Below are 27086 nucleotides of genomic sequence, written 5' to 3' on the forward strand. Positions count from 1 at the left end.
AGCAATGTTGCCTCACTACAATTAGAGGTTTGGAAAAAGAAGGGATAGCAGTAAAAATAAAGAATCTGGATGCTTTAGCCAAAAGAATAGAAGATAGAATGGAAAAATCCTAACAGTCTTTAAAAAGATACTCCAGAGCCTTCTAAGCTAGTTTAACTTATGGTCCAACTGACCTCACTGCTATAAAGATTCCCGCTCACTGTCTAACATAACTTTCACTTGCTGGAATTTAAACCCAGTACTTGTTACCTGCTATATCAACAATGCAGATAAGAAAGTATTCCCTTCCTCTTTGCATCATGATACTCACTCACTTTTGTCACTGGCTCATAATATTGTATGGATATCAGTGTGCACTTTGAAGTTTCAGTTAAAGTAGACTAGCAGTATGGAATATGTTTAATATATCATAACCCACAGTTGCCTAGGGTGGAATGCATCACCAGTTGAGGCAAGTAGGCCAGGCTTCCTTTAAAGTCAATGAAGCCTTGTCCAGGATCCACCTCGCCTTACAGTTCCAAGTCTAAAATGAGTCCTAAAAGGCCCAGTTTTTCTTCACTATTTGGTGAGTGTAAGATGACTGTTTCCACTATGGATACATATATAAGAAACAAAGACTCACAGAATAATTTAATTTGCAAGGGAGTTGCAGAGGTCATCTAGTCTGGCCCTGCTCAAATCACATCTAATCAGGTCAGGTTGCTCAGAGCTGTGTCCAGTCAAGTCTTGATACCTCCAAGGATGGATGTTGCACAAACTCTGGGCATTCTGTTCCAGTATTTGACCACCCTCATGGCAAAACACGTTTCCTGGTATCTAACCAGAATTTCCTATTTTCCAACTCATGTCCATTAGAGATGTCTAAAATCAGCTGAGATCTGACCCATAACACAACTAAGAGGTGACTCTTGTACAATATTGTGCTTGTGCTCACTTTATTTGAAGGTCTTTGCAGCATCCGAGGAATTTTCAAACTTGTGTTAATGCAAGATGCGCTCCAAGCATTAGCAAGACAGGGAGTTAAGAAAGGTCTAAACGCTCCAGAATAGTCAGTATTTCTGGAAAGGGAAAGTAATGAGAATCCTCCCCTCACATGCCAAGTATAGAAGTTAAGAGACTCCTCTGTAGGACAGTCAATTAGAAAGCCCAGCATTCATTTGGAGGAGGTTGATCAGTAATTGGAAAGGTTAAGTAAAGGGAAATCAGAGATGTTACTAAATAACTAAAGAAACTATAAGAAATGAGAGCCTCAGAAATGAGAGCTGCCCAGCATGTTGCTGGGTAAAGCCTATGCATTTGTAATTGAGAAAGCTCATCTGCCTGCTTATAATTCATGAAAGATCAGTGTGTTGTTATCAATACAGCAGAATTTGAATAATAAATTTTGGTGGACACCATCATTTTCACTTCCCATTTGGTTAGAAGGGCATTGTAACAGCTGTTTTTCTCACCAAAAGCAGCTGGCTGCTGATATTATTTTTCAATAAATGATGCTACACTATGGATAGATTACTACATGTAGACATAAAAACAATGACAATTAGTGAAAGAAATTAAGCAATGTAACAAAGTAGGTTTTGGTTTCCATTTAATTGGAGGGTGGTGAAAGTCAGAGATGCAATAAAGCCCTTCTGGACACCGTGAAATCTGTATGCAGAAAGCTCTCAAAACAATCCAAGACAGACTGGGTGAATGGATCTAGAAAAAGCAAGAATTAGGAAAGTATAGAGGAGCAGAGAGTAAAGATGCAAAAAGACTTAAAGCAGCGTTGAGAAAATCTAAGGGGATTTTGATTTTTAAATAAGAATGCAATTTTGCACTGAATCCTTAAATGAACAGAGATTTGAGTTACTTAGAACTGAAACGCTGTCATTTTATCTCTATACATTGTACATGCTCTAAGGCAAGCAGTGCAATTCTGCACTTAGTTGAGTGTGAAAGTAAAGCTTTTCAGTTTTACCTTCCAAATCACAATAGAAGAAGAGATAACACAAAAAGGAAAACAGCCTTATGTTAAAGAACACCTTACTCCAGTGTCGCTTGTCTGGCCCAAACTGGTGAACTCCATTTGTATTTTAACATGCATTTCATGCTAGCTGTGGAAAACATAGCCTAATTTGGGTGTGTAAGAGATGAGATGTATCTTAGTCTTAAAGCTCTAATGTACTCCTCTGATGTACAATAAGAATCAAATCAAAGCGCTGAAACAACTCTACCTCTGTGCACACGTTACCAAGTTTTTAACTACATCACTGAGTTACAGAATATTCCCAGTTCTTCTCAGAAACAAATCCAGTAAATACCAGGAAGAAGTACATAGCATATGAATATAACCCAGGAGAAGATCTGGTTTGCAGTTATGTGACTTAGAACCAATATGATAATTAATAATCTATGCTCTACACCTTGCTTTGAATGAACATGTGTGTGAGCGTCAGCTGGTGCAAATGAGACTCTCCATTCAGAGCTTGGGTTTTCCTCCTTTCTCACACCATCCTGCTCTGCTTTGTGCTGCTTTTCCAGACAATAAGCAGGTTGGCACATTTAGATACTGTCCATGTACAGCAAAATGTCAAGAGTTCCCATTCCAAGGACTCACACTCCATAAATCACACGTTGCAGAAATACAGGCTTTTCTTTCTTAAAGATTATATATAGACCTCTCTGGCTAGGCTTTATAGTGTATATTCCACTCTCCTGCCCTGGGTCAGAAATGGATGAAATCTTCCTTGCAGTGAACTGAGGGACAGGGATATTGAAATCCTGATATTTCTGTATCAGTCTCAATCTTCTTTGTTATTTACAAAACCATTCTTGCAGTTAGTGAAATCAGGATTAATTGTCTGAACACTAGTATGACCCCCCACTACCACACTTTCTACATCCTCCCCTAAGACCCTGAAAATAGAAACTATAATGTTTCTCTCTTTTTTGTTTCAGCCTGTAGGAATAACAGCCTGATTAGTAATTACATGTCTAAGAAAGAAAGAGAGCCCCAGCAAAGAGTGTGGGAGCATAAAACTGTAAGAGAGAAGTCAGGTCATACACTTTGCATATTAGTTTCTAACAGAATGGGTTCTCAGCAGACAGTTTTACATAGTATGAGAATGAGATATGCAGAGAAGGGCAAGCTCTTGCCAAGCATCTACATCCCATCTAGGAGACAGGCTGATCAGGAATTTTCAGCAAAAGATTCTTCCTCAGAATAAGACAAATTGTCATTTGTACTTGCTATACATTTAACATAGTTATTGTCAGTGAAAAAAAGAAAAGGGAGAATGTTTAACTATCAGCAAAAAGTTAAGGGGATGCTTCGGTTATCGAACCCCTCCCTCCCAGCTCCGCTTCCTTTCGTCTCTTCTCCCTCAGCATTTAAAGGTCATGGATGGCCATCTCTTGCATCTAACAGCAGGGTCCAAGTCAACAGGCAGTATCTCAGTATCCCTGACGCTGAGCACCTGAAGGCTGAAGACAGACAGCAACCAAAGTACATTGATCCTTTCTGAAATACAACAATTAGAGGATCAAGACAAGAACTGGGAAAGAAACCAAAGAATCAGTGACAGGTGAGCAGACTGCCAACACAGCAAGAGCTATGGATGGGGCTTCTGGCGCACTGTGGAGTTGAGGTTGCACAAACACTGACTGGTTCTTATGGAGTCTCTGCCTGGAGAAGCCACTACCTGGCTCCAGGGCTCTCTGGGAAAGCAAAGAGGGGACAGCCATGGAAAGGAAAACCCTCATGTTATGCTTTATGCTGTGAATTTCTGCAAATGCTTCACAGCTTTCTACACCAGATGAGGACGCAGTGCATGGACTTTCTGTTCTGCTCACTGGAAAACAATATGAAAGAAGCTCGGAAAACCCTGGACAGAGGTATTGCAAGTTACAAAAACTTGTAAGTACAAGTACAATATCCAAAAAATCCCAAAACTTCTTTCTTCCTGACATCTGCAAAGTGAAAGATGAAAACATAAAACTACCACAGAAATGCACAAACCTTTTCTTTAGAACGCGAAAGGCCCACATGATTCAAAAAAATTATGTATAAAAACTCCATCAGGAATTGTGTTCATTATAGTACTCTTCTCACCTCATTCTACTACAGTTTGGTATCTGTTCTGCAACTGCTGAGGAGTTTTGCTTTCCAGCTAGTCTCTAAGTAACTACATGATGGTCTATAGAAGCACCGAAGATTCTGACTACTAAGAAAAAGTGAACACAAACATATTTTAAAATAATTCACAATCTCGTCTTTGTTTCTAACTCCCGATCGGCCTAATTTCTATCAGCTTCATTCAATTTACACTTCAATGTCCTGTTTAACTAGTCATTATATTGGGTTTATGTAGCAATTAAAAAACTCAGGTTTTCTGCGATTTCTGAAAAGAGAAACAATCTATATTTCTATGAGTTTTGTGATACATTCCTCATGTGACTCAAATAACTTTTTTTTTTCCACTTACAGCATAAGGATAATACCATCTCATTTTCTCAAATTATTACAGATGTCACCTAGCTTCAAAAACATCAATATATATGCCAGTAATACACTGAAATAATCACTCTCCTTTTTACTACGTTCCAAATAAATACTTGGTATAATCAGTGTCTTCCTTTTACACACCTTGCATATTTTTGCCATAGCACAGTTTAGAGAGGTGTCATCTTCCAAAGCAAAAACTGAGCTTAACCCAGAGCACATAAAAATTACCGAGTAAAAAACACTGGAAAGTTCCCCAAACTGAAAATGAAGAATTATTACAAATACAGTAAAACATTCAAGTGTTCTTAAGAATATTTACAGAACACAGCTGATTCTATAGTCAGATTAAACTAATCATGACATAAATAGTTTTGACATTTATATTTTCACCAAGGTGACTCATGCAATATTTTAAAATGTCAGCAAGGAGATAATTTAAAAAAAAAATAATAAAAATCACAGTTTGACTTACCGGGAAGTACAGAAGAAGTGATCCAAAAAGAATGGTCTCCAACAGCACCAGGCCTGAAGCCCTGATACTCTAGAAGACAAAAACAATATAAATATCAGAAAATTCTCTCTGTGTGCCATTTAGATGCTGGGTTCTCTGCAGAAGGCACCTTCACTTCTGCCAGCGTAACGCTTCCACAGTAATGCCTATTAAAGTCTGTCTGACTGGCACGCTCCACATTGTTTAATTCACAGGCCTATTACAATGGTTGTGTTTTATGAAATCCAATTTTTTAAAAAAATTACTCTTTCCTATGTTAAATACTTTTCAACACACATTACCTGGATACGTTTTGAAACTGCTAAAATTGTGCTCAATTGTGAATAATTATGGATCATGGGAATTACAGAGATGAATTTAACTGAAGAATGTGTTCTGTACTATTTAAATTTCAAGAAGTCCTTTGAACATTTTGACTTATTCAATATTAATGACCTGGCTTCTATAATATACATGAATAATCTACGATTTTACTGAATATAGAGTGTGCTCTTAGATTGAAAGCGCCTTTATTTTTCCTGAAATTTTGTACAAAGATGTGGGTTCAGACATTAACTTGTCAGGACTGTAAAATATTATTCTATTTCCTCACTAATCCATCATAGTTTTCTTACATTTTAAAAATTAAAAAAACCCCACAACACTTATTTTTCCTAATATGAAGTATTCCAACAAGTTAGATGATTTATGTATAGTGCATCCTCGCCTTATTTTAAAGGCAAAACATCAACACTGCCTCCCATTCCTTTAGCTATCTCCCTCCGCTGACATAATGTTGCACACACCACTGTGGAAGAACATGGTGTTTTCCCAACTGCAAGCAATACAGTCAGACACGATAGCAGAAAAGGCTTTGCCAAAAATCCTTTGAAAAATCCCCTCTTTTGCGTTATGCAATCCCCTTGTGGGCTGGAATCAATGGTTCCTGGTAATCTCTCTAATGGTTTTGGATGGGAAAAGTTTATCTTTCGGAAGTAAGGCAATCCTTAAAAAAAATCCTCTATCTGAATGGATTTGCAGACAGATTTCTGGTGTCCTGGGGTCCAGTTTCTGCTTGCAAAAGACTGGTAGAATTTTCTACATGAAAATTCAGCTTTTCAGTGAATCTATAATCTTACTCAGATTTCCTATTTCATCATTCATTTTTTCAATGAGTCACTTTTACAACATCTCATGTACTGAACACAGGTTGAAAGACATGGAGAAAATCTCAGGAAGGCTTTTTAATATGAGACAATTACAGAGCTACTTACATTCTAGCAATGGTGAAATTTTGCATCAAAGGTTGTCTAAAGCGCGTCTACCAGTGGAGATGTCATCAACATCCTACACAAGTGTCCACCTCAAAATTTTCACGAGAAGTTACTTCCATTGGGTATTCACATCAAAGCTTCCATTTTAAGGAAAACAAAATATAACTAAGCTCCAAGTTTGTAGCTCTGTGCTACTGATGCTGTCTTAGCCATAGTTAAAGCCTGGAGTAAGGCTTGTAAATTATTCTTCTACTGGTCTTAAGATAATAACGGTGGCTATTTTGTTCGACCACTGCAAGATTTTCCCAGGAAAATCTTGGGAACACACCTTATTTTAATTTTTTTTTGGCCAGAATTTTTCATGTATTGGAGGGCTCCTCTTTTCTAAGTGTTTCCAATTATTCACTTTTCCTTGTGGATCTTAACCTTAGACTTTCAGGTTAAGGATTGCAAAACTGTTCTGCTACCTCTCTAAAAGTGCACCTTGAAACTGAGATGTAAATATTTCTAGCACATTTTTCATGGAACTGGTATTCTTCCATGAAATGTTTCTTGAAAAAGAAAGCAAACCAAAACACTAACCAATGGCTAAAATACTGTAACGATCTTTCTGAACAGAATGCAATGCTTGCCTCAGCAACTGCTGAAACTCAAATATAAGCCCACAAGTACAGCTTATATTTACATCAAGATCCCGTAATGCGAGGCATTTGTTTCAAGAAGCCAAAACATTTTTTATCTCTATTATTACGTTGAGTAAAGCATAAACATAATCCAAAATGGAAAAAAGCTAAGAAACTGGTAACTAAAATGCCAGGGCCAGGTTTTTTAAGCTCACGTGATCCCACTGTTCAATGACATATCAAATTCAACTGAGTCAGTACTTTAATATATTTCTGTCACTTGGACGGATGGGCGGCCTCACCCAGTCTGCTAATGTAAAGATGGACCAGCACTCCCATACTGCATTTCCCCTTGTAGCAGCCCTGCCTCAATCCATCTAGAAGGATCCTCCAGAGAGACACTCACAAAACATATATATCTACCAAGAAAAAATTGCCCAAAACACATTGATTCTGTATTTGTGAGACACTCATTTGTCATAAGAATCCTTAAACAAACAAACAAACAACAACAAAACACACAAAAAACTGAAAAACACTAGCAAAGAGATGATACTATCTTTTATTGCTGCTGTAATAAAATTGTTTATGTACCCATATTTCTATATTCAGATACATCCAGCTTTTTCAAATAGCACTACGAAAATCAATACATATAGACAACTTTTCAAGATTGCCTTCTGCAGACATTTCTGTTCTGATCTAACGTAACACCAAAAAGCTGTAAGCAAATGTTTAGATGCCAGTTGTGAAGTCATTAAATGGAATACTTCCAGGTTATTTTGATTAAGAAGTGACTAGACTCCCAATTATTTCATAGCTTAAATGTTTGAAGCTATGGATCATGTACACTACTTTGACATGTGTAATAGAAAGTGCAAATATTTTTACAAACTACAAATGGCAGTATGAGTTAGTTCACATTTCTAATGAACACATAAATTTAGCTTGAATGAGATGTAAATCTTGTGTGCAACAGATGAAAAAGAATAGCTCAGAAAGCTTAGAAAACATCTGCCTTTGATAACATGGGTTTCACACTTTGTGATGTAAAGCTCCCAGCACATTACACATTTTCAAAAAGCACTGTAGGACCATATCCACAAGACTCGTTATGCGGCCCTGACTCTACTGAAGCTGGGAGCTCCACATGTTTTCATAGAGCTTTTCTTCACAACATCTTCATAAGACAATGGCACTTTACTCATTGGGAATTAATGCCGAGGTGTCTTGCCATACAAGACACTGGCAGAGGTCAGTAAACTCACATCTCTCACAATCGATCAATACTCAAACCACCTAAGAAGTTGTGTTTTTTCGTATTTTGTACAATGTGTATATGATGGCATGGCCAAGGAAGTAGCTGAAATGGGTGTCATACAGGGAAGATGGAAATGATCTAAAAAAAGCTGGTGTTCAACCAGTTTCTGTGTGAACATCCTGTTCTAAACAAGTCTTTCATAGCCCAATCAATCTTACTGAGCTTTTTTCTGGGTGCCATAATAACCTGCAGGGGCAAAGAACTTCAGTGTTTCCAGCTGTTCTTCCAAAACACTGAATTAACCCATGATTTTCTTCTCACCCGTGTTCCAGCAGGAACCACCCTCCGTGAATTCTGTCTGTATACTTCTGTTTCCTGCCCTAAAAGAAATGTGGTTTACAGAGGAACACGGGAAATCAAAATGAGCTTGAATCTGGGTTTTTATCTGTGCTTTTATCTCAGCCTTTGATACCTGGATAATGGGGGTTTTAACCCAACATTTACAGATACCACAGCTCTTTTGAATAGGATTCTTCAGCAAACAGTGTAGACATTCTGGTAGAGATGAATGCCATCCAAGGTGATGTAGAAAAACACAAAATTTCAAATGCAAATTAGTACAACTAAATAACTATTTTTGCATGGGTGTAGAAAAAAAAATGGGATGGAAGTGGAAGCATCAGAATTCTCCTGAACTGCACATTTGAAAGTTGGATTATTTTCTCTACTGCAAAGAAAAACAGTACTTTAATAACAAATAAAAAGTAACATGAAAGATTTTTGTTTAGAAAAAAGACATACATTGATTTTAAAAATATATATGACTTTTTTCTTCCAGTAGCACCCATTATAGCGCAGGAGGTAAGATTCAGGAAGTAAAGTCTTCATTCAGCATTGAAGTTTTAATAACATGGAATAGCTGAAGAGGGGAAAACCAAAACCAAAGCAGGATATTTTAAAAATAATTTATTAGATAAAAATCTTCTGTATTTGATAGACAGTATTTCCACCAGTCTTTGAGCACCAGTTTTTCAGCACCAGTTTTTCTACCAAAAGCTGAATCCTTCACTGTTCAGACTTCACAAGTACAGGCCCCTAAGGCATGTGGGCAGCATCACAAACGCCACATACATCAGGAAAAAAGCCTTTGCTCTTTCAAGAAAATAAACAAAAGAATCGCAGCAACTAATAACTCAAAGCCTCCACCAACTGGTGTCCAGCTATACTGTCTGCACAATTAAAATTCTCCCATGGAATTCACAGAAATCGGGACATTTTAGCATATAGCCCTGAAATTCCATGCAGTGGGATTTTCTTCCACTTGTATGTAACATTTGCTCAGTCTCTTTTTCTCTTAACAGCTGCTTGGTTTTTTGCATCTGCCTTGCTTGTTGGCATTTATTTTGGGTTTTGCTTATTTATTTCTCTGGCTGTTCATCTTGTGTACAGTTTGTTTATTGCTGCTTGGTCTGTGTGCTCATTTTCCTTTCAGGGTTTTATTTCTGTGTTTACTTATTTGTGTCAGTAAAACTCTCCTTTCTGGCTTTCCCAGTCTCACTTAATGGTTACATATTGCTGACACCAAAGCAGTACTGCAATTTCTTTTGCTTCTAGCTCCATACTAACTTTCATACTTAGCTTAGCTACCTCCACCATACATTTTCCATATTGTCTGCGTTTGTTTGCTTTTTAATTAACTGAGACCTTGGTTAAAAAATAATAATAATAATAATTATTATTATTATTATGGACAAGTCAAAAGAGGAAAAATAACGACTGAACTAGGCACCATCTTCAATCCAGCTTCCATTCAGAAATACTGGAAGCAAACCACAAAGGAAGCAATTAGAACTGTATAGCGTGTATTACATTAAAGGTCAAAATCTTTATGTATGTGCTGGTCTCTACCATGTTCTTCATTCTGAGTCAGGTTTTTTAGCGACTAGCTACCAACATGCAGTTCTGCAGTGAACAATAAAGTCCACTAAAACAATTCCCACAAATCTGAAGCAGGTCGTAAGTCACAAAAGAAAATCAAGTGAACTGCAATCAGGTGTTTCATGGGAAGCAATCGAAAGGGCCAGTTGGCAAAATGCAAGATATGTTTAGGTACACGGTAGCAAATGCAAATAATGAAGTAGCATGAAGACACAGGGCATAAAGGCCCCTGTTTGGTGAGTTCAGTAACTTCTGAATTTCTGAGTCTGTAATGCTACACCTACACAGAAAACTCAGCACACTAATACAGTAAGCTGTCTTGTTTCTGTATATAATGTATTTTGAGAGGTGTTTATGGAAAAAAGTGAGTTCAAGTAAACCAGTGTGACTTAGGCAGTGGCACTGGACTCAGAGCTGAGCACGTACCCTCCTATTAAACAGCCACGACAGCCTAGACCAGGACTCTGACTCAAGGAGGAAGACCCTAGAAATACTCACAGCAACTCCTCTTAGCTGGGATGTAGCTACCAACAGCTGTGAGATGCTACTGATGCATTTCAGTGGCTACCCAGTTAAGTAAGTGTTGGTGATCTAAAGTAAACTGTGAAAACTATTCATGAAGTCAAGAGATACAGTCATTACAGGCTCAGAGGTTAGATATCACTTCTGTGTGTGATTCAGGAATTGCCCGTAACTCTACATCCAGGTATAGGGTCAGAGTCATGGCACATGATGTGGCATGTTCAGTCCATAAACAAGTTGAGGAGCAGCTACACTGCAATTGCCTTTGTAGGCTTCCCCTTGGAACAAAACACATAATAGTGGGTATGGTAACCCCATGGCAGATTCTTTTGGTCAGTCAGGCAAGATGCACTGATGGAGAGGAGACAGAGCCTTGGGGTAAGGGCGGGGAAAGCAAAATCAGAGTGCTGGGGTCCTTGCCAGACCTTGGTGTGGTCCAGATACACAGTCAGAGGCATTCTTCCTCATGAACTGTGTTTTCAATACCAAAATCTCAGTTCAGCACATACAAATATTCTGAATTAGGAAGACAAGGAAGTAGAGGCTGTTTCATTACTTCTGCTCTCCTGTGAAACAAACACAGTAGTCTCTCCAGAGTAATTCCTTTACAGAAAGGTTCATTGACTGTTTATCAAAGAAATATGGATGTTTTCTAACTTTCTGATATATCTTTTCTCATTTAAAAAAAAAAAAAAACAAAACAACCAAAAACCCCCACAACAAAAACAAACCAACCAACCACTACTACAGGAGGGAAGCCATTTACCATAGGTCTGTGAAAGGCTGTCCAGCTGAGACAGAAGCAGCCTTTCAACACAGAGTAACCCACTGGACTCATCTAAACCAGCAGGACCGAGGCTAATGCCTGCTTTGAAAACTGAAGACCTGAACAGAAGAAAGAACAATGAAAGACAGTGCATGCCCAAGGAGAATATGTTAGATTCTTTTTGTATACTGTCACTGGAAAAGGGATAAAGCCTCTAACATAGCACCGCAAACTACGAAAGCGTTTGAACAAAAGTAACATGACTAAGGTGCAGCTGCTTCAATACCATGCAGGTGCTTAACATGTATATCATCCTGATTCTGTTTGATGTCTGTAGCTTATCTAATTGATAAGCAGTCTAATATGTCACAATGTGCATAATAAAATCTAACTGGTCTCACAGAATCACTGACTCGTCGGAATATTTGTTGGAAGGGCCTTCTGCAGGTCCTCTAGTCCCACCCCCTGGTCAAAGCAGGAGTATTGCCAACACCAGATCAAGTCAGCCACAGCTTTGCCTGTCAAGGTCTTAAAAACTCCAAGATGGAGCTGGGTAACTGGTGTGTTACCCAGCTGGCTCTGGTTTGGCACTTTTAGTGAGAAAGTTTTTCCTAATGCCCAGCTTAAACCTCCCCAGTCATAATTTGTGGCTGTTGTCCCTTGTTATTCCATCACTTGCCAGTACTAAGGAGAGTTTGGATCTGTCTTCACAACCACCCCTCAAGCAAGCTGCTACTAGGTTGCCCCTTGGCTTCCTCTTTGCCATCCTATCAAAGCTTAATTCCCTCGAGCTCCACCTGCACCTTATATGCTCTGGTCCCCACTAATAATCATCCACTGAACTCTCTCCAGTTTCTCCACAGCCTTCTTGAACCACAGAGCTCAAACCTGGTCCCAGCATTTCAGGAGCAGCCTCACTAGCACTGAGTAAAGAGGAATACCAGCGTTCCCTTGTCTGCTGGACATCGTGCTGTGTTGCCCAGTAAACGGTTTCCCGGGATAGTGGCGAGAGCTCACTCTTGGCTCCTATTGAGCCTGATTCTGCTACAGCTTCCTCATCTTTTTCAGCCAGGCTTCTACTCAGTACGTTTGACTAATTAAAAGATAGGGATAACATAAAGACTTAGACATCCAACATATAAACAGATGCCTTTGTTAAGATGATGGTATCAAGGCAAGGGGTTTTCACAGAGCTTCCTAATCCATCTCATTCCAAGACTTGTGTTTCAGCCAGAGTTTTTAATTTATCTGACTAGTGGTTCGTTTTGTATCTGAGGTAGCTGGAACTGTACGTGTGTGGATCATGAAACTGGAATTCCATTATCTACTCTTGGTCTTACCCTTACATACTTCATAAGGAAACTGACCAAAACAAGGGGGCAATTCTGGAGAAAAACTGAAATGGTGACTACAAGAGGTGAGGATCAAGCATACAGTCTAACTCTCAGATGTCACTGGAGAAGAACAGGCAAAGCCAGATCACTCTCATGTCACAACACTTTGAAAGCGGGATTTCAGTGGTACTGCACCATTTGTTTGCTCCTGAGGCTTCCTCCATGGCAGTAAGGAACTATTCATCAGCTCCATGAATGCTATTGCCAGTCCACCTCTCACCACAGAGCTTCACTGTTGATGGTCTGTGAAAATAATGAGGGAGTGGGGGGTTCCGAGGTAGCACAGGTCACGTATCCCCATCCTACCTTCTGTTTCCCCTGCCCATTGCCTTAGTGGAGCACATTTGCTTGACTAGGCCTGCAAAAAACATAATTTGTGTAGGGCTGCTTTATGCGTTGGTATTTGCTCAGACTTGAGTCTACCCATACTATCTAGACCACACTAGCAGCCTTTGAGATAAACAGTCATTCCTTACCCCTGGATCTCAGAAAGTAACACCCTTCCTGTGGCAAATCACATTAGGAAAGGAAAGTCATACGTGCCTCCTTGGGCACTGCTAAAGGGTCATAAATAAATGCTTAACAATTATTTGCATGGGGGAAATTAAAAAAAAAAAAAATGTAGCTGGCCAAATTGCATCAAGTGTAACAAAACAAAAAGCTAAAATGATGGATAAACAAGCACAGAAGATACTGCATTTCAATTCTCTGCGGTCCTAAGCAATCCAGGAAATACAGCGGCATTAATTAGCACTGAATTTCTGAATATCATCACACAAAGTTTGAGTGTCAAAGTATTTTCAGACAGGATGCAAAATAAGAAATCAAAAGCTAAAATAAAATTAAAGACATTCTGTATCTGCTACATTGTATATTACTGAATTAACAGAAGTGTACGGTTTTGGTGTCAGTCCAGGAAGACTGCAGATTTCTCCAGGGCCACATGTCACCGTGTATTATATGAGCGCGGCACCATGGAAACGTAGTGAGGGGAAAAGGCTGGCATATTTTGATTTTTTTTCCCACTTTCATTAAACAGTTCTGCCACTTTTACAATATAAAGAATGACTAAGTGGAGCTGAGATTTAAAGAAAATTTCCTTTCACAAAGGTGGGTTACCACCAGAATATGAGCTTGCCTTACAGATAAAGGAGGCCTAAAAGAAATTATTAAGAAAAAAGTGATGACAGATTTCATCTTTGATATCAACAGTATGACACATTCATACTTACTAAACTGTAAAGAGTATCTCTCTACCACTCAACATACAGCTGGAAAGCACAAATGGATATATGACAGAATAGTACAGAAGCAAGGGAACAAAGAATGGATACAGGTTTGCTCTGCTTGCTAAGCTGATGTATTTGAAGTGACCAGATAAATTACTATGTAAAACCATCTCAAAATAAGTGACACCAAAAGCGTGGCTAAAGGCACGTGTGACGGCAGAGCGCTCGCTCTGCTCTGGTGTGAGCTGGTGGCACAGGTCTGGACTCTGCTCCGCAGGCCAGGACACGGGGGATGTGAGGAGAAATTATTGGACTGTATTCCCAAATCTATCTCTAACTTCTCTGAAAACCCTTCCTGTGCAAATTCTTGTCTCCTGGTATAGGCAGTTCTTCTATCAAATGACAGAAGGGAGAGAAGATTTTGTCAAGCTGAAAATATTTGGTCTGAATTAGAGCTGGTTAAAATATTTTATTACCAGTTCCTTTTCTTACCTAAATACTCCTTCCCAGCATTTTTTTTTAGTATGGCTATATTTTTGGTTTGATTTCCATGCGTTGTTTTTTCTAAAGCCCATTGAACCTTTTTTCCGGCTCTTACCCCATAACACTTTTCCCAATTACAAACACATTGTTACCTTTTCTAGTGCAGAAGCTGTGTGGAAAAACTAAAGTGCTAATTTTCAGAAAATTTATTTCACTTGAAATTTACCTTTAAGCAATAGAAGACACAGATTCTTCTTTCTGTCCCTGGGGCTGAGCTACAATGAGCAAGATGGTTGGCTCCTCTGTTAAGAGACAAAAGCTGAACCTGTCAGCTCCCAGACAGACGCTGACATTAAGAAGAGCAGAAAAAGAGTAGAACTGCATTTAACTGCTGTGGTTATCTTAATATTGTTTGTACCTGGACGAGGAGTACTAGGGACTAAGGAACTGGCACAAAGGCAACTGGAAGGAGTCTCCTGAAGCCTCAGTTCAGTACCTTGGAATGGTGCTGTCTTCATTTTTTTATTTTCTCCTTAATAAATTCAGAGACTGATTAGGACTGCTAACTAGGAAAAGGGGAATTGAAATACCATCACAAGGCTATGCTTTCATTTTATTGTTGGTGGTTGACGTAGAAAATGAAGTAACTCACTCCCATCTAACTGCAGGAAACACTCTTCACTTCAAGAGAGAAATGGTTGTGCTGTTTTGAAAATATCTTTGTTAAATATTCCAGAGGAAATTCTGTGCCCTGTTCAACCTCTTACCACACTGACAAGTACTTTTAATGATAATTGATCTATTTGAATAATAGCCTAATAGAATATGGATTGCAAATACAGTAAACTTCATAGCAAAGGCCAATTTTCCAAAGATAGGCCTACAGTTATATCCTGCCACTTAAGCCATATTGGCAAATTGTCAGAATTCTCTGGCATTTGCAGGTTTTGTGCAGTATTCCTAAACCAAATAAACGCAATCCTCATGTTTTTTCATTTCCCTTTAAAGAATACTTACACAAAGGTCATTTTTTTTTCTGTTACTAGTAATAGCTGAGCTCAAATAGAATGCAATTATTACATTTACTTTTTACTTGAAAAAAAATGAGGAAAAGCAAAGGTCAAGCAGCCATCAATCATAAATCGATTTCATTTAAAGTACACAAGATGTCAAGGATCTAAGAAACCCCCAAATACTCTTTTTCAATTCATGTGGCCCTCGATCCTTTCTGTTATGCAAGTAATGAAACCCCTTATGATACATCACAGTGAAAATAAGGTGTTCTGCATTTTGCAACACAGATCCTGCTGCCTATAAGTTGCACTACATCACCTACGAGACAGATACTTGAAAATTGTTGGTGAAGAACCCTCACAGTGGCACCAGTTAATGTCCCAGGGACATCTTTCCTCTCAAGAGCAGGAATTCCTTCCTTGAGGCCATACTGCTTAGATCAACATACCTGTTCTCACCAAGTAGTGGTGAATATGTAGATGAAGGAAAATCACTAATGAGGTATGTAATGTCTAAGTTCAGTTTCAGTCTATTCACACCCTTATGGTCAATTTAAGAGCTGAATATGTAAAATTATGATCATCAAAATTCTGGATCACCTGAAGCGCCTGTTTCACTAGGATATGCATTCAATTAATGCACAAATTAAGTAGAAGAAAGGCACAAAGGCGTTGTGATCTTCAAGAATAAAATGCAGTTTAATATCTATAGTTGTTAATCAGTAAGAGATCAAACAGAATATAGAAAAATTTGATGGAATACAACCCCAAATATCGTGAGCAGGAGGTGTTGCTCGCCATGTTCCCCTGATTTAGCTTACAAACAGCTTCAGAACACCTGAACTGAATTTCAACTTTCTTATTCAACATGGCATCACCTATTACAGAAGAAAACACCACAGTTCACTAAAACAGTCTGCATAAATAGTAGTTCAGTCATTTGGAAAGAAATAGTTTATGGTAAATTACAGGAGGAAAAAAACCAACCTGACTGCAAAGCTCAAGATTCGTAATATCTCCAGAGAAACAAACTGAGAATAAAGTAAGAAAAGAGGGTTAGAATAAATCGGATAAAAATTTAAAAAATCTCATTGTTCACATGAATGAGAAGGCAAATAAGCTATAGATTAAGATCATTATACTAATTTCAAATCAAACAAAACCTGATAACTCTGAAGATCTAAATCCAACTGCCATTTATTTTATTCACTTTTACAACAGCCAAGTGGCTAAACCACTCCAAACAAATAGCTTATGGTTGGATCTGAGAAATGCTGATCCCAAAAATTATGAGATTTTTCAGCTCTTTAGAATTTATTACACTAAGTACTCTCTTATTAAGTTTCGATCGTGGATTGTATGTTTCACTGGAAATTAAAGCACATTTGCCTTTGAAGGAAATACTGCTATGTGTAACTTAATTGCTCTTCCTACCACCATATCGCTGAAAGCCCCAGATCAGCCTCAGGTTATCACGGACCCTGCATAAAGAGAAAGTAAAAAAGACTCTCCTTACTCCACACAGTTAAGAGTCTAAGATAACAGAAAACAGACAGATAAGGGCAGATGGGAAGGACAACAAAACAACAAGGCAATATCACATATTGTAACAAGCAACCAGAAGTGCCAGCCTGTCAGTATCTCACCCATACTCACAAACTTTGTCAGGACTTGAATCTGAAGACATGATACGGAGAGCAGGTAATGCTCTCAAAAAGCCTCTACCAAGCCTGAGGAAAGCATGATCTGAACTAGGGGCATTTTACAAAAAATATAACAAGATGATAATGATGATGGAGGCTGGTGTTGACACTTCTGCATCCAAGAAATGGCATCAGGAGAGAGAGAGAAAAGCTCATGTGGGAGTTCAAAAACCAAGAGGTACAGCTCATGTGTGATGTCAACAGGGAGATGCAATGAGGACAACACAAAGGGGCAAGACAGATTGTTTGCAGCATCATTTTGAACAGATAGGAGCAGGCCATGACTGCACTTGCCAAGGCCAGCTGAAGGCACGTTGCTGTAGTCAAGACACAAGATAACAAGCTGAGATAAGGATTTCAGGTCTGTGGACTGGCAGAAAACATGTATTGAAATGGAACTCAGAAAGAGTTCAGTAAGGCTTAGACATAGCCAGAGGCAAAATGAGCTCCAGAGTCCAAAACGAAGTGAGATAACAAGGAGGTTGCTACAGTAACTCCGAAAGCACTATCTGGGATGTCTTAGAGGGAAGCAGGAGGAGATCAAGGTTTCTTTTCAGCTATGTTGATATTGATAAGAAGATGTCAGGGAAAAATGTCAAGATTTTATTCCAGACATGAGGGAGGCATGGCTGGGACAGGGAAGGCAGAAAGCCATCTGACTGTGTTCACAGCATGAAGTCCTAAAGAGAAGCTGACAGCATAAGGCTCCTGCTTGTGAGCTATAAACCTTCAACTTTTGCCCAAAGAAATGAAGGAAAGAATGAAGAACAGGCATATGTTTTAGTCTGAAAGATCTGTGTTCAGCCAAAAGGAACCCCAGATAAAAAGCAGCATATACAGTTTCTCTGAGAATACTACCATTAAATAAATTTTTACGATAAAAAAAAAATCCTAGAATAAGTTTTCATTTGTTTTTCCGGTATTCCCAGTTTTTTCCTTTAAGCTATTTCTTCCTTCTCTTTGAGTAGAACTTCTTAAAAATTTCATTTGCTCATCTTCAAATGTGCTTCTCAGTAATTATGCTGGGTTTTGGTGTTGAAATGGGGTCCAGACACTGGCACACTGGAATGGAAATCTGAGCTGCATCAAAAACCATGTTTCAGTCTCCAAACCTTGGCCCCGTCTATTGGCGAAACGCTTCTCCCAGAGACAAAGAGCTCATCAAACAAATGAATGTCACTATGAAATTCTGCAAGCCTTCCTGGTTGAGAAAGTCTCTCCACTACAAACTGGGCTCCCACATAGTTTTTTTACTGAGCCTACACTTAGATCCTTAAAACGACAAGAAAGGCCTGCTTCAGACAGGAGTCTGCTCTTGGAAAGGGAGGCATGCCAAAAACCTTGTGCAAGCCACCAGGGACTTTGTTATTGCTATTGATTGTACAAGGAAGGTTCACAGCAACATACAACTCCAAGACAAATAGCAGGATAAATAAATAATGTTGCTGTTATTCTGCTGACGTGACAGGAAGACCCTTCCTAGCAAATCTGTAAATGCCCATTCACAAACCCAAACGAAACGTCAGGTAAACTCAACTGTCCTCAAGCTACTGCATCAAAGAATCCATGGGGAAAGCTTATTATCATGTGACAGATCATTTGGTTTACTCAGCTTTGCTACGAGGGCCACAAATACGAGACTCATCAAGAATCAAAGACAGAGAGTAATGAACAACCAAAAATCTTAGCAGTTTACTCAGTTTAATTTCAAGCTCTGCAACAGCTTTGGAAAAAATATTCTATGTAATAGTACTTGTTGGAAAATATATCCTGAAATTCAAGGACTCAATTACCTTTATTTTACATAATTTATTTTAAAAGTGAAATAATAGTGTAATACAATTGAACTTATATATGCCTTCAAGACTACTGCAGCCTTGTCTCTGGTGGCAGCTGTCTTCCTGGCCAGCACCCTGCTCTGAAAGTGCACTGCTATTAGCTCCATTAATTTGAACACTGGGGCTCCGAGTTGTGGAGTTTTGTGGACTATTGGTGAACGCAAAATGACAACAATTCATAGACTGCAAGGTCTTAAATAGCAGGACATTAAGGTTAAGAAAATAAAGGCCAGGAATCAGCCTGAACTCCAAAGTGGAACAAACGTGTCATAGTCCACAACCGATTTACATCACTTTGAAGACACTCCACTCTCCAGCAAACTATGTGTGTTTTCTAGGTGGGCGCTAAGGTGCCGTGTAATTCAACCTTGTGGAGACAAATGTTGGTTTAATATAAAGATATAATGAGAAGACTGTATCTTTTGGATCCTTAGAGCTACAGTTAAGTACTGGCAAAAAGCATGTTTTAAGACCTACCTTGACCATTAAGGATAGACTCTCTCTAGTGAACACTGTTATACAGCCTTTTTATGCTTCCTACTGTCCTGTTCTTCTCATTATCTCTTTTTCAAGAGACTGAATTGAAATCAACCAACCTATTTTATACCTAGAGCTTTATTTCCTTCACACTTCAGTTTTTCCTTAGGCCCTAAGTATCTGTAGTAGAACTAGGCTTATTTTTCTATTCACAAGTACTTAATTCCTCTAAACCATTTATTAGAATGCAAATATATACAGATGTGAAACCTTTGGGCTTATGAAGTGAATGCCACAACACCCTGCAGACACAGAGCACGACCACCCTTGTGGCCATGCCTACCAGTGCCCACTGTATTTGGGAGCTGTGACTCCCAGCTGCTGCTGCAGGGGGACCAACAGCCCCTGCACTTCTTACCTGTTCAATATGGCACTCTGCAATTATGTACGTGAGAGTTGAAAAAGTACAGCATTCCTAAAGGCAAATCTCAACTACACAGAAAAACGGGAAGGACATTTCATGAGTTCTGTTCTATACAGGAAATGAGAATTCCACTAAAAACAACAACAGTTTTGAAAACAACATAGCCAATGCCTTTAAAGCTGCAAACCTCAAAACTACAATAAACTTCCCTGAGAAATCACAAGAAACTAGGTTGTCACTCTAGGATATGATGAAGAAAGGGTGCATAAAGCACTGCACAGAACGTGTATGTGCTGAGTGAACTGTCAGGTATGCCCACCAGCACAGCATGGAAAGGCAGCTGCTCCATCTGCACAAGATCTCTTCCCTCTGTCAAGTTCCCACTTCAGCTGAAATGTCAGAAATTGGTGTCTAGGGAGAAAAAGGCAGAATGTGCCCCAAAGCTGAAAGGCATCCAGGCGCGAGCACATCAAGATGCCACTGTAGAGTTTAAAAAAACGAAAAAAGGATTGGCTGATTTACATTAGCAAAAAAGGTATGTTTGCAAAGCCAGCATGCTTTAATATTTAAAGATGTATCACACAGCAACTGCCTGTGATTACCTCACTCTGAATTACTGCATCCTATCATGGCTGCACTAAGGGAGAAAAGACGTTCTTGATTTCTCAATATTAGAAAGGGCAACTGCAGCATTAATTTGCGTGTTGCCTTTCCATGTATGTGCAGTTTTGTGAGGTGTTTAAAACTGCATTGTTTAGGGACCAACTTCACAGTTTTGCAATCATATTTAGAGGAAAACTTAAGTGTATATACACTAAATAGAAAAATAGGAAAGTGGTGGCATAGAATACGTAGCACCCTGAACTAAAAACACTGAAAGCCTGTATTCAACAAAGCATAAAAACCATATAAAAACATTTGGATGTTGTTATTTGACACAGTTCCCTTGAGAGAGGAAAAGTGATTTATTCTTGTTGATGATTAGCCACGTGGTCTTATTAACTTTGCATTTTTTCCCTTGATCAGTATTCCAGATATATATTTCTCTCCTCTCCTTAAAAGTATTTGTATTTCTGTATTTCCAACAGTTCTGGAGTGTTCATAAATGAGGGGGAAAAAAAACATGGTACATTAAAAGGTCATTTAGTTACAAATTTCTAAAATTTGGTATTGTAAATGGTCTTGAATGAGGCAAAACCCATAATTTTAAAGGGCTCTATTATAGGCCTTCATTATTGTTAACACCATGACAACACTGTTCTGAACTCCCATTTTGAAGACACTCCTCTAGACATTTTTCCATTATTTTTCAGAGCCGAAAGCAACCTTTTCCAAGCGTGCTGGCTACTGTCAATTTTCCCTTGATGTGCTGGATTTACATGCAGAGATGCTGGCCACAGATACCTTAGGAAAACAGAAAGACCAGATCCCCCAGAGGTTTCTTGCCCTGCAGTTCCCCTGCCCACTCAGGACCTGTCAGCACCACAGTGCTTGACAAGGGAAGATGATGGGAAAGTACCTTGGCTTCGGTGCAACGACTCTGAGGCCTTTAGTGTTGATTTGAATGAGAATTCACAGCAAACAAGACCCTTCTGAATAGGTCTGGTGTGAGTCAAGGCTGGTGTCACATTTACATCCCTCCTTCATCACCGAAGTAGCAATTAATTTCTTCCACGCTACGGCTGAGATCAGCATCTCTGGTGTCTTTGCCAGTGGTGGTTCTTAGCAGCCCCTAAGGACACTTACAATTCCCCACAGCAGTTGTATTCTCCATGTTTGAGCTGTTATGCTGCTTTGGGTCAGATCTTTTCAGCTCTTCCTTCTGATTCATTTGAAAAGGCAGCCTGATAACTGATGAGCTCTTGAGGTTCTTTGCAGGTGATGTTCCACAGTATGGTACTTTTATAAGAAATTGTTTACAATGCAGCTGGTTTCCTCGCTAAGGCTCTCAGAGATCTTAAGCCCTTCAAACCCCACGTTAACTTCGTTTTTTAAAAAAAATCTGGGGTTTATTTATTTTTTATTCAAACATTCTGCTTTTTTCTGGTAGCTTTGCTACCTTTACACTGCATGTTATCAATACCGCAGTTGGTCACTCCCTCTTAAAGCTCTCCTTTGGTTCACGTAACACATGAATGAATTCTTCTGTTTTGTTGATGTTTTTTCTTACAAAATCACTGTTCAGCTTCTCATTTTCGAGAATATTTGTTTTAGCATCCATGCTTGCCTAGCCAGCTACTTTTGCTAGCTTAGCCTCATACTTTTTGGACATGTTTTTAGCAGTAATGTTTGCATTATCAAATCAATAACAATCCCACAGCATGCAAGGATGTTTGCTAGTGTTCACCTTGAGCTGATGTCTTTCTTAGTTGTTCAACTTAAGAGAATGTTTTGCACAACTGTACACAGCCTTGAAGATCTGAATCCATAGGGCTGAAAATTGTTCTGCAAGATCCTCTCATAGTCTGTCAAAGCCTTCGGAAAACCAAAGAAATAAAAGGAGCTTATTCCTCTAGACACTGCTCTACAATTGCTAGGACGCATATCTAGTCCATCCAAAGTGCCGATAGCCTCAGCTGAGCCTGTTCCTTGCTTTGCACCCAGAGTCCCCTTTCTCTCTCGTTCACTGCAGGAACCTCAGCATGTCCCCAGCTGCACTACTCAGCACCATCACCCTGTCAGGGCAGCCTAATAAAACTCCAACATTTCCACTACTGAGGAAAAATCTCTTTTTCCCGGGCTTCATTGCACAACTCCCTCACTGTTATTAAACTGGTGCTGTCAGGTGCCGTCAGCTTTTCTGATGGGATTTCATCCATTTCCATCTCCCAGGAGATTTTCAGCCTCTTGCAGCTTGTGTTAACGCCAGGCTCAGGGTTTTTGGCTTTCACTACTGCTTGGCATGAGGGCTGTCTAGAGCAGTTACAGATTTCTTTGAAGTGATCTGCACATCTGCTTTCCCTTTGGTATTAGCTGTGAATATTTTTTCCTTTTTTCTTTGTTTGGCACATTTCCTCCATTTACTCTCCTGAAATACTTTGTCTTTTCCCATTATAGCAGTAGCATCTGCATTATCTGTTACATTTTTCATCTTTTTCCATCTTTCCCTACAATGGTTTTCACTAGTGGTTTAGCTTCTGCTACTTATTCTGTGCCTTCTTCCAAATCTATTTTATTCTTAGCATTTTGGAGTTCTCCCTTCTCTCAGCAAAGGGCCACATTTTTTTGCCTGTGATTTTCTCCAGTTCTGTCTCTTGCAGCTCAATAACATTGCTGCTGAGCTGATCTCGGGGCTGCTGAGTCACTTTCACTCGTGTTTGACAAAGCCTCAAATCAATTCCTCCACATTGATCTGAGTTTCTCACAGTATCTTTCTGCAGTTCCATTCTGTACCGTTTGCCAATGCTGACTACTGCTTGAAGTCACTATTTGCAGTTTCATTTACAGGTTGGCAATGCCAAGATTTTGGTCAGCGGTACCAGGGGTAGTTTGGATTAACTGTGTCTTGGGCAAATGAGCTCAATTCTGTTTTGCCACCTATAAAATGTGCAAGTCTGTATGAGTAACTACAATGCTTTCAAGAGGCACGAAATCTAACTGAATGACTCTCTGCCAAGAGAACAAAAGAACGGCTTTCTGATTCAGACTAGTGTCCTATCTCAGGTCATGGCCTGTGCTGCATTGTTGAAGAACAGCAGAGAGTGATCCTTCCTGGTCTATCCTCCCAGTTTCCAACAATAAAAATCATGGACTTCTTGCACCAGATGCTTCACCACAACCACTGTGTTTAAACACCTAATAATGGAAATATCCTTCATGATGCATTCTAGTCTCTATTTGAATTGATTTGTACTTTGGGATCCACAATATTTTTTTTTCCCATTGAGTGATATAAAGCAACTAGAAGTTGTATAAAACACCTATTTGATTTTTTTAACCACTTGAGAGATCCCCTGAATGCCTCCTAGTAATGTCTTAAGAGGAATGAGCAAAAATTTTTGAACATGTCAACATCGCTCTGCCTTCCATGATCTTATACCATATTTCCTGCACTGTCTTTTCATCTGTAATCTCTTTGTTTCCTACAAGAAGTGTAGCTCACCTAGCCCCTTGAGATCATCACTTTTAAGAGCTTCTAGTGGCGGACCTTGGAAAAAGTACTTTCATATCCACATGCTCATAATCCACCTTCGCAGAACTACAAATACATTTGTAGGTCATCATGTTCTCACAAAAGCCCACTTCCCACATTTAAACATAGACCCAGTAGTCCCATTTTTATTACCATTTCTATGAATTTGCAAGTATGTAAGTTGGACCTACTGATCTTCAGTTCTTGTCACCATTATAAACACAGATGTCCCATTTCCGATCTTCCATTCCCCCTCTACTGCTATTAATGTAAGCAGTAGCTTACTCCACAGTAAATAATTCAGTGGTTTTGTAGAGGAGTTCTTTCGGAAGTCTGAAGAGGACTCTTCAGAGGGACCTTTAGAAGTTCTAAAAAAATAGACTTAAAGCTTCAGAGACTTGCAAAGGTTCCTCTAAAAAGAAGCGTGGCTTTTAGAAGCCAGTCATCTGGCTTTGCTATAGGCTCTGCCTATTTATTACCATTCAATTTGTCACGATCTTTCACTTGTGGAACCGCTTTGGTTGATATTTACCAGGTTTCCCTGTAGATCATTATTTTTACATCCTAGGTCAGTAATAAAGGTAATGTCAAAACAAAAAACAGATCGTCACATTCTATCAACAACACTCTGGCAGTCACTGTTGGAAAGATCTCTGTTCTCATTGCTATGTTCTTTGGGAGCGGAGTAGGAGATCTTTCACCAGCAGTGGTTCTTTTATTACCTGGCTTGGACCTAGCATGTATTCTGCACTGTTGATGTCTCTAAGCCAATAAGCGACTCTTCCACAGCAGTTTCCATTGTACGTGCTGCTTAGCCATCATACGTGTAACCACTACGATCTGAATAGCTGAGATATTTCTTCTCTAAAATACTTCTGATCTGCATCTGCTCTTACTGATATTCTGATTTTTTTGAGACCAAGGTTGTCACCTCCATCACAATCTAAAAGGTCCTTATGGACTTTATCATTTTTTGTCTCAATTATTACACTCATAATATGACAATCAAGGTGCCAGGGGTGTATTCTCAAGGCACTTTCTGTTGGCAGACTTAAACTTTCCAGGACCTTAGCTTTTTGGTTAATATTTACCAGTAGCCTATTTCCTTAGACACTTTTAGTAGAGCGGTAACCTGATCCCATTTGCCTTCCAATTTTACTGAGCTCATTTTATTGATCAACAAATGTACCAAAACATTACAAATCTAATCTTCATTCTTTTCAGTACTGGGGTTTAATTTAGCATTTTTGCTCTTTTAAAGTCTTTGAAGATTGTTTCTTGATATGGTAGCAGTACATAGGTCTTTCTGTTAAAATGCTATATCTAAAATTACTTTTTTAAACTATTTGAATATTGCAGTGCCATACAGAAGGCAACAAAAAAAAAATGCTCTTCTCTGACACCCACCCAGAGCAATGGAAATAGGCTGTTTAACATAGTAACTTTAATCACAGACAGATACACTAACCTAACTGAGGTTTGTTTCACTAACAGTTTGAAATTCTGAAAATGTAGATACATTGAACGTATTTCAATAGCTGTTCTTTCATATTCACTACTTTCACCCCTTAGCGGAGAGTACACAGTCACTTACTGGTTTCCTTCATTCACTCCAAATTTCTGCCATTATCCAATGTAACCAGCAGTTTTCTTATGCACATACTCATTGTTCTCAGGATGTTTGTCCTTATACAGCTTCTCATTTCATGGTTATCACACAAAATCTGTTTCTTTTCAAAATCATACTGTACCAACAAGATAAAGAGCATAGAAGGAATGGAAAAAAACCCCTCTTCTGATTGACATGAAAAGCAATGGAACATCTATTTATCAGTTTCTCTTCCTTGAAAACATTGATCATACAGGAAAGGATTGTTAATCACCATATCAGCTTTTTTGGTCTCCTTTTTTCTCCTCTTTTCCTTGTGAGACACAAATTTAGAGCAAGTCACCTCTTTTCTAAGGTAGCAAAATTATCATTTCATCCATCTCTGTCCAACTCAATGAAATGCAATGTCTCAAAGGCACCACTTTTCTTTCAGGAAAAAAATAATGTTTTGTTTTATACTAGGTTCTCACTCATTCAGATGTCATGATCAATCTCTAATGGTAAGAGGTAATCTGGGAAAAAATAAGCTCAAAATTTTTTTATAAAGACTGAAAAGTTCTTTAGAAACAAGGCAAGATGTGCATATGCCTCTTTGGTATTGCTTTGATATTAAATATTAAAATTCCACCTTGTTCTTTATTCATTGCCTACTTTCAAGAAATGGTTAATCATCACAAAAGTAAAAATGGACCTTTTGTTACTAGCAGATACTCGCAAGGCTTCTGTAGTATGTTTAATAAAGAGCTATCTTTTTTTAACTGCGGTGGATACGTATATCAGAACCTATGTAAGTGTACAAGTGCAAGAGTGTATGCAAATGTACTCATCTCTGATCTCAAACTATTTATGGGAAAATACAGACATTTCTTACAAAACAATCAATATTTCAATATGAGAAAAAATCAAGCCAAACTTGCAATAGCAGCATATGAAGTAATCTACTCTGTTCACTTTGTAAGTCTAGAGAGTAAAGCTTTTTCTCACAAGGAATGCTTCTTTCATGATGTTTTCTATGACATTAAAGGCAACTAACACTACCATACAGACCAAAACCTCACAAAATTGGAATGAAGTTCTGCTAAGTTAATGTTAGGCAGATAAACAGATGCCTAAACCAGACTTTTCATAATGAAAAGCTTTATAAATACAATTAGATCTGTAATTTGAATCATTTTATGCAATATCATTAAATATAAAGACTCTGTCAGAAACAGAAAATTAAAAAAAAAAAAAACAAAAAACAAAAAAACAGACTGTTACTGTTCATTCTGTGATTTCCTGCCAGGATATTAAAAGTCTTTCAAAACGAGCCACGCATTTGTCACACAGACACTGTAGGATCAGGGAGACTGTGGGATCAAGTGTTCCAAAAACCAAAATGGAAATGCTTATCTACTTATGGAAAGTGGATGAAGCTATTAATT

General features: G+C 38.7%; 1 protein-coding gene across 2 annotated transcripts in view; it reads right to left on the minus strand.

Moving 5' to 3' along the window:
- Positions 1 to 27086, minus strand: part of GPR158 (G protein-coupled receptor 158) — a 199224-nt gene that overhangs the window by 79287 nt on the left and 92851 nt on the right. For both annotated transcript variants that reach the window (XM_065050719.1, XM_065050718.1), the window contains exon 5: positions 4959 to 5027. In XM_065050719.1, coding sequence (XP_064906791.1) covers positions 4959 to 5027 — 69 coding nt within the window. The remainder of the gene's footprint in view (positions 1 to 4958; positions 5028 to 27086) is intronic.

The sequence above is a fragment of the Columba livia genome, chromosome 2 (assembly GCF_036013475.1).
Source record: "Columba livia isolate bColLiv1 breed racing homer chromosome 2, bColLiv1.pat.W.v2, whole genome shotgun sequence".
Lineage (NCBI taxonomy): Eukaryota > Metazoa > Chordata > Aves > Columbiformes > Columbidae > Columba > Columba livia.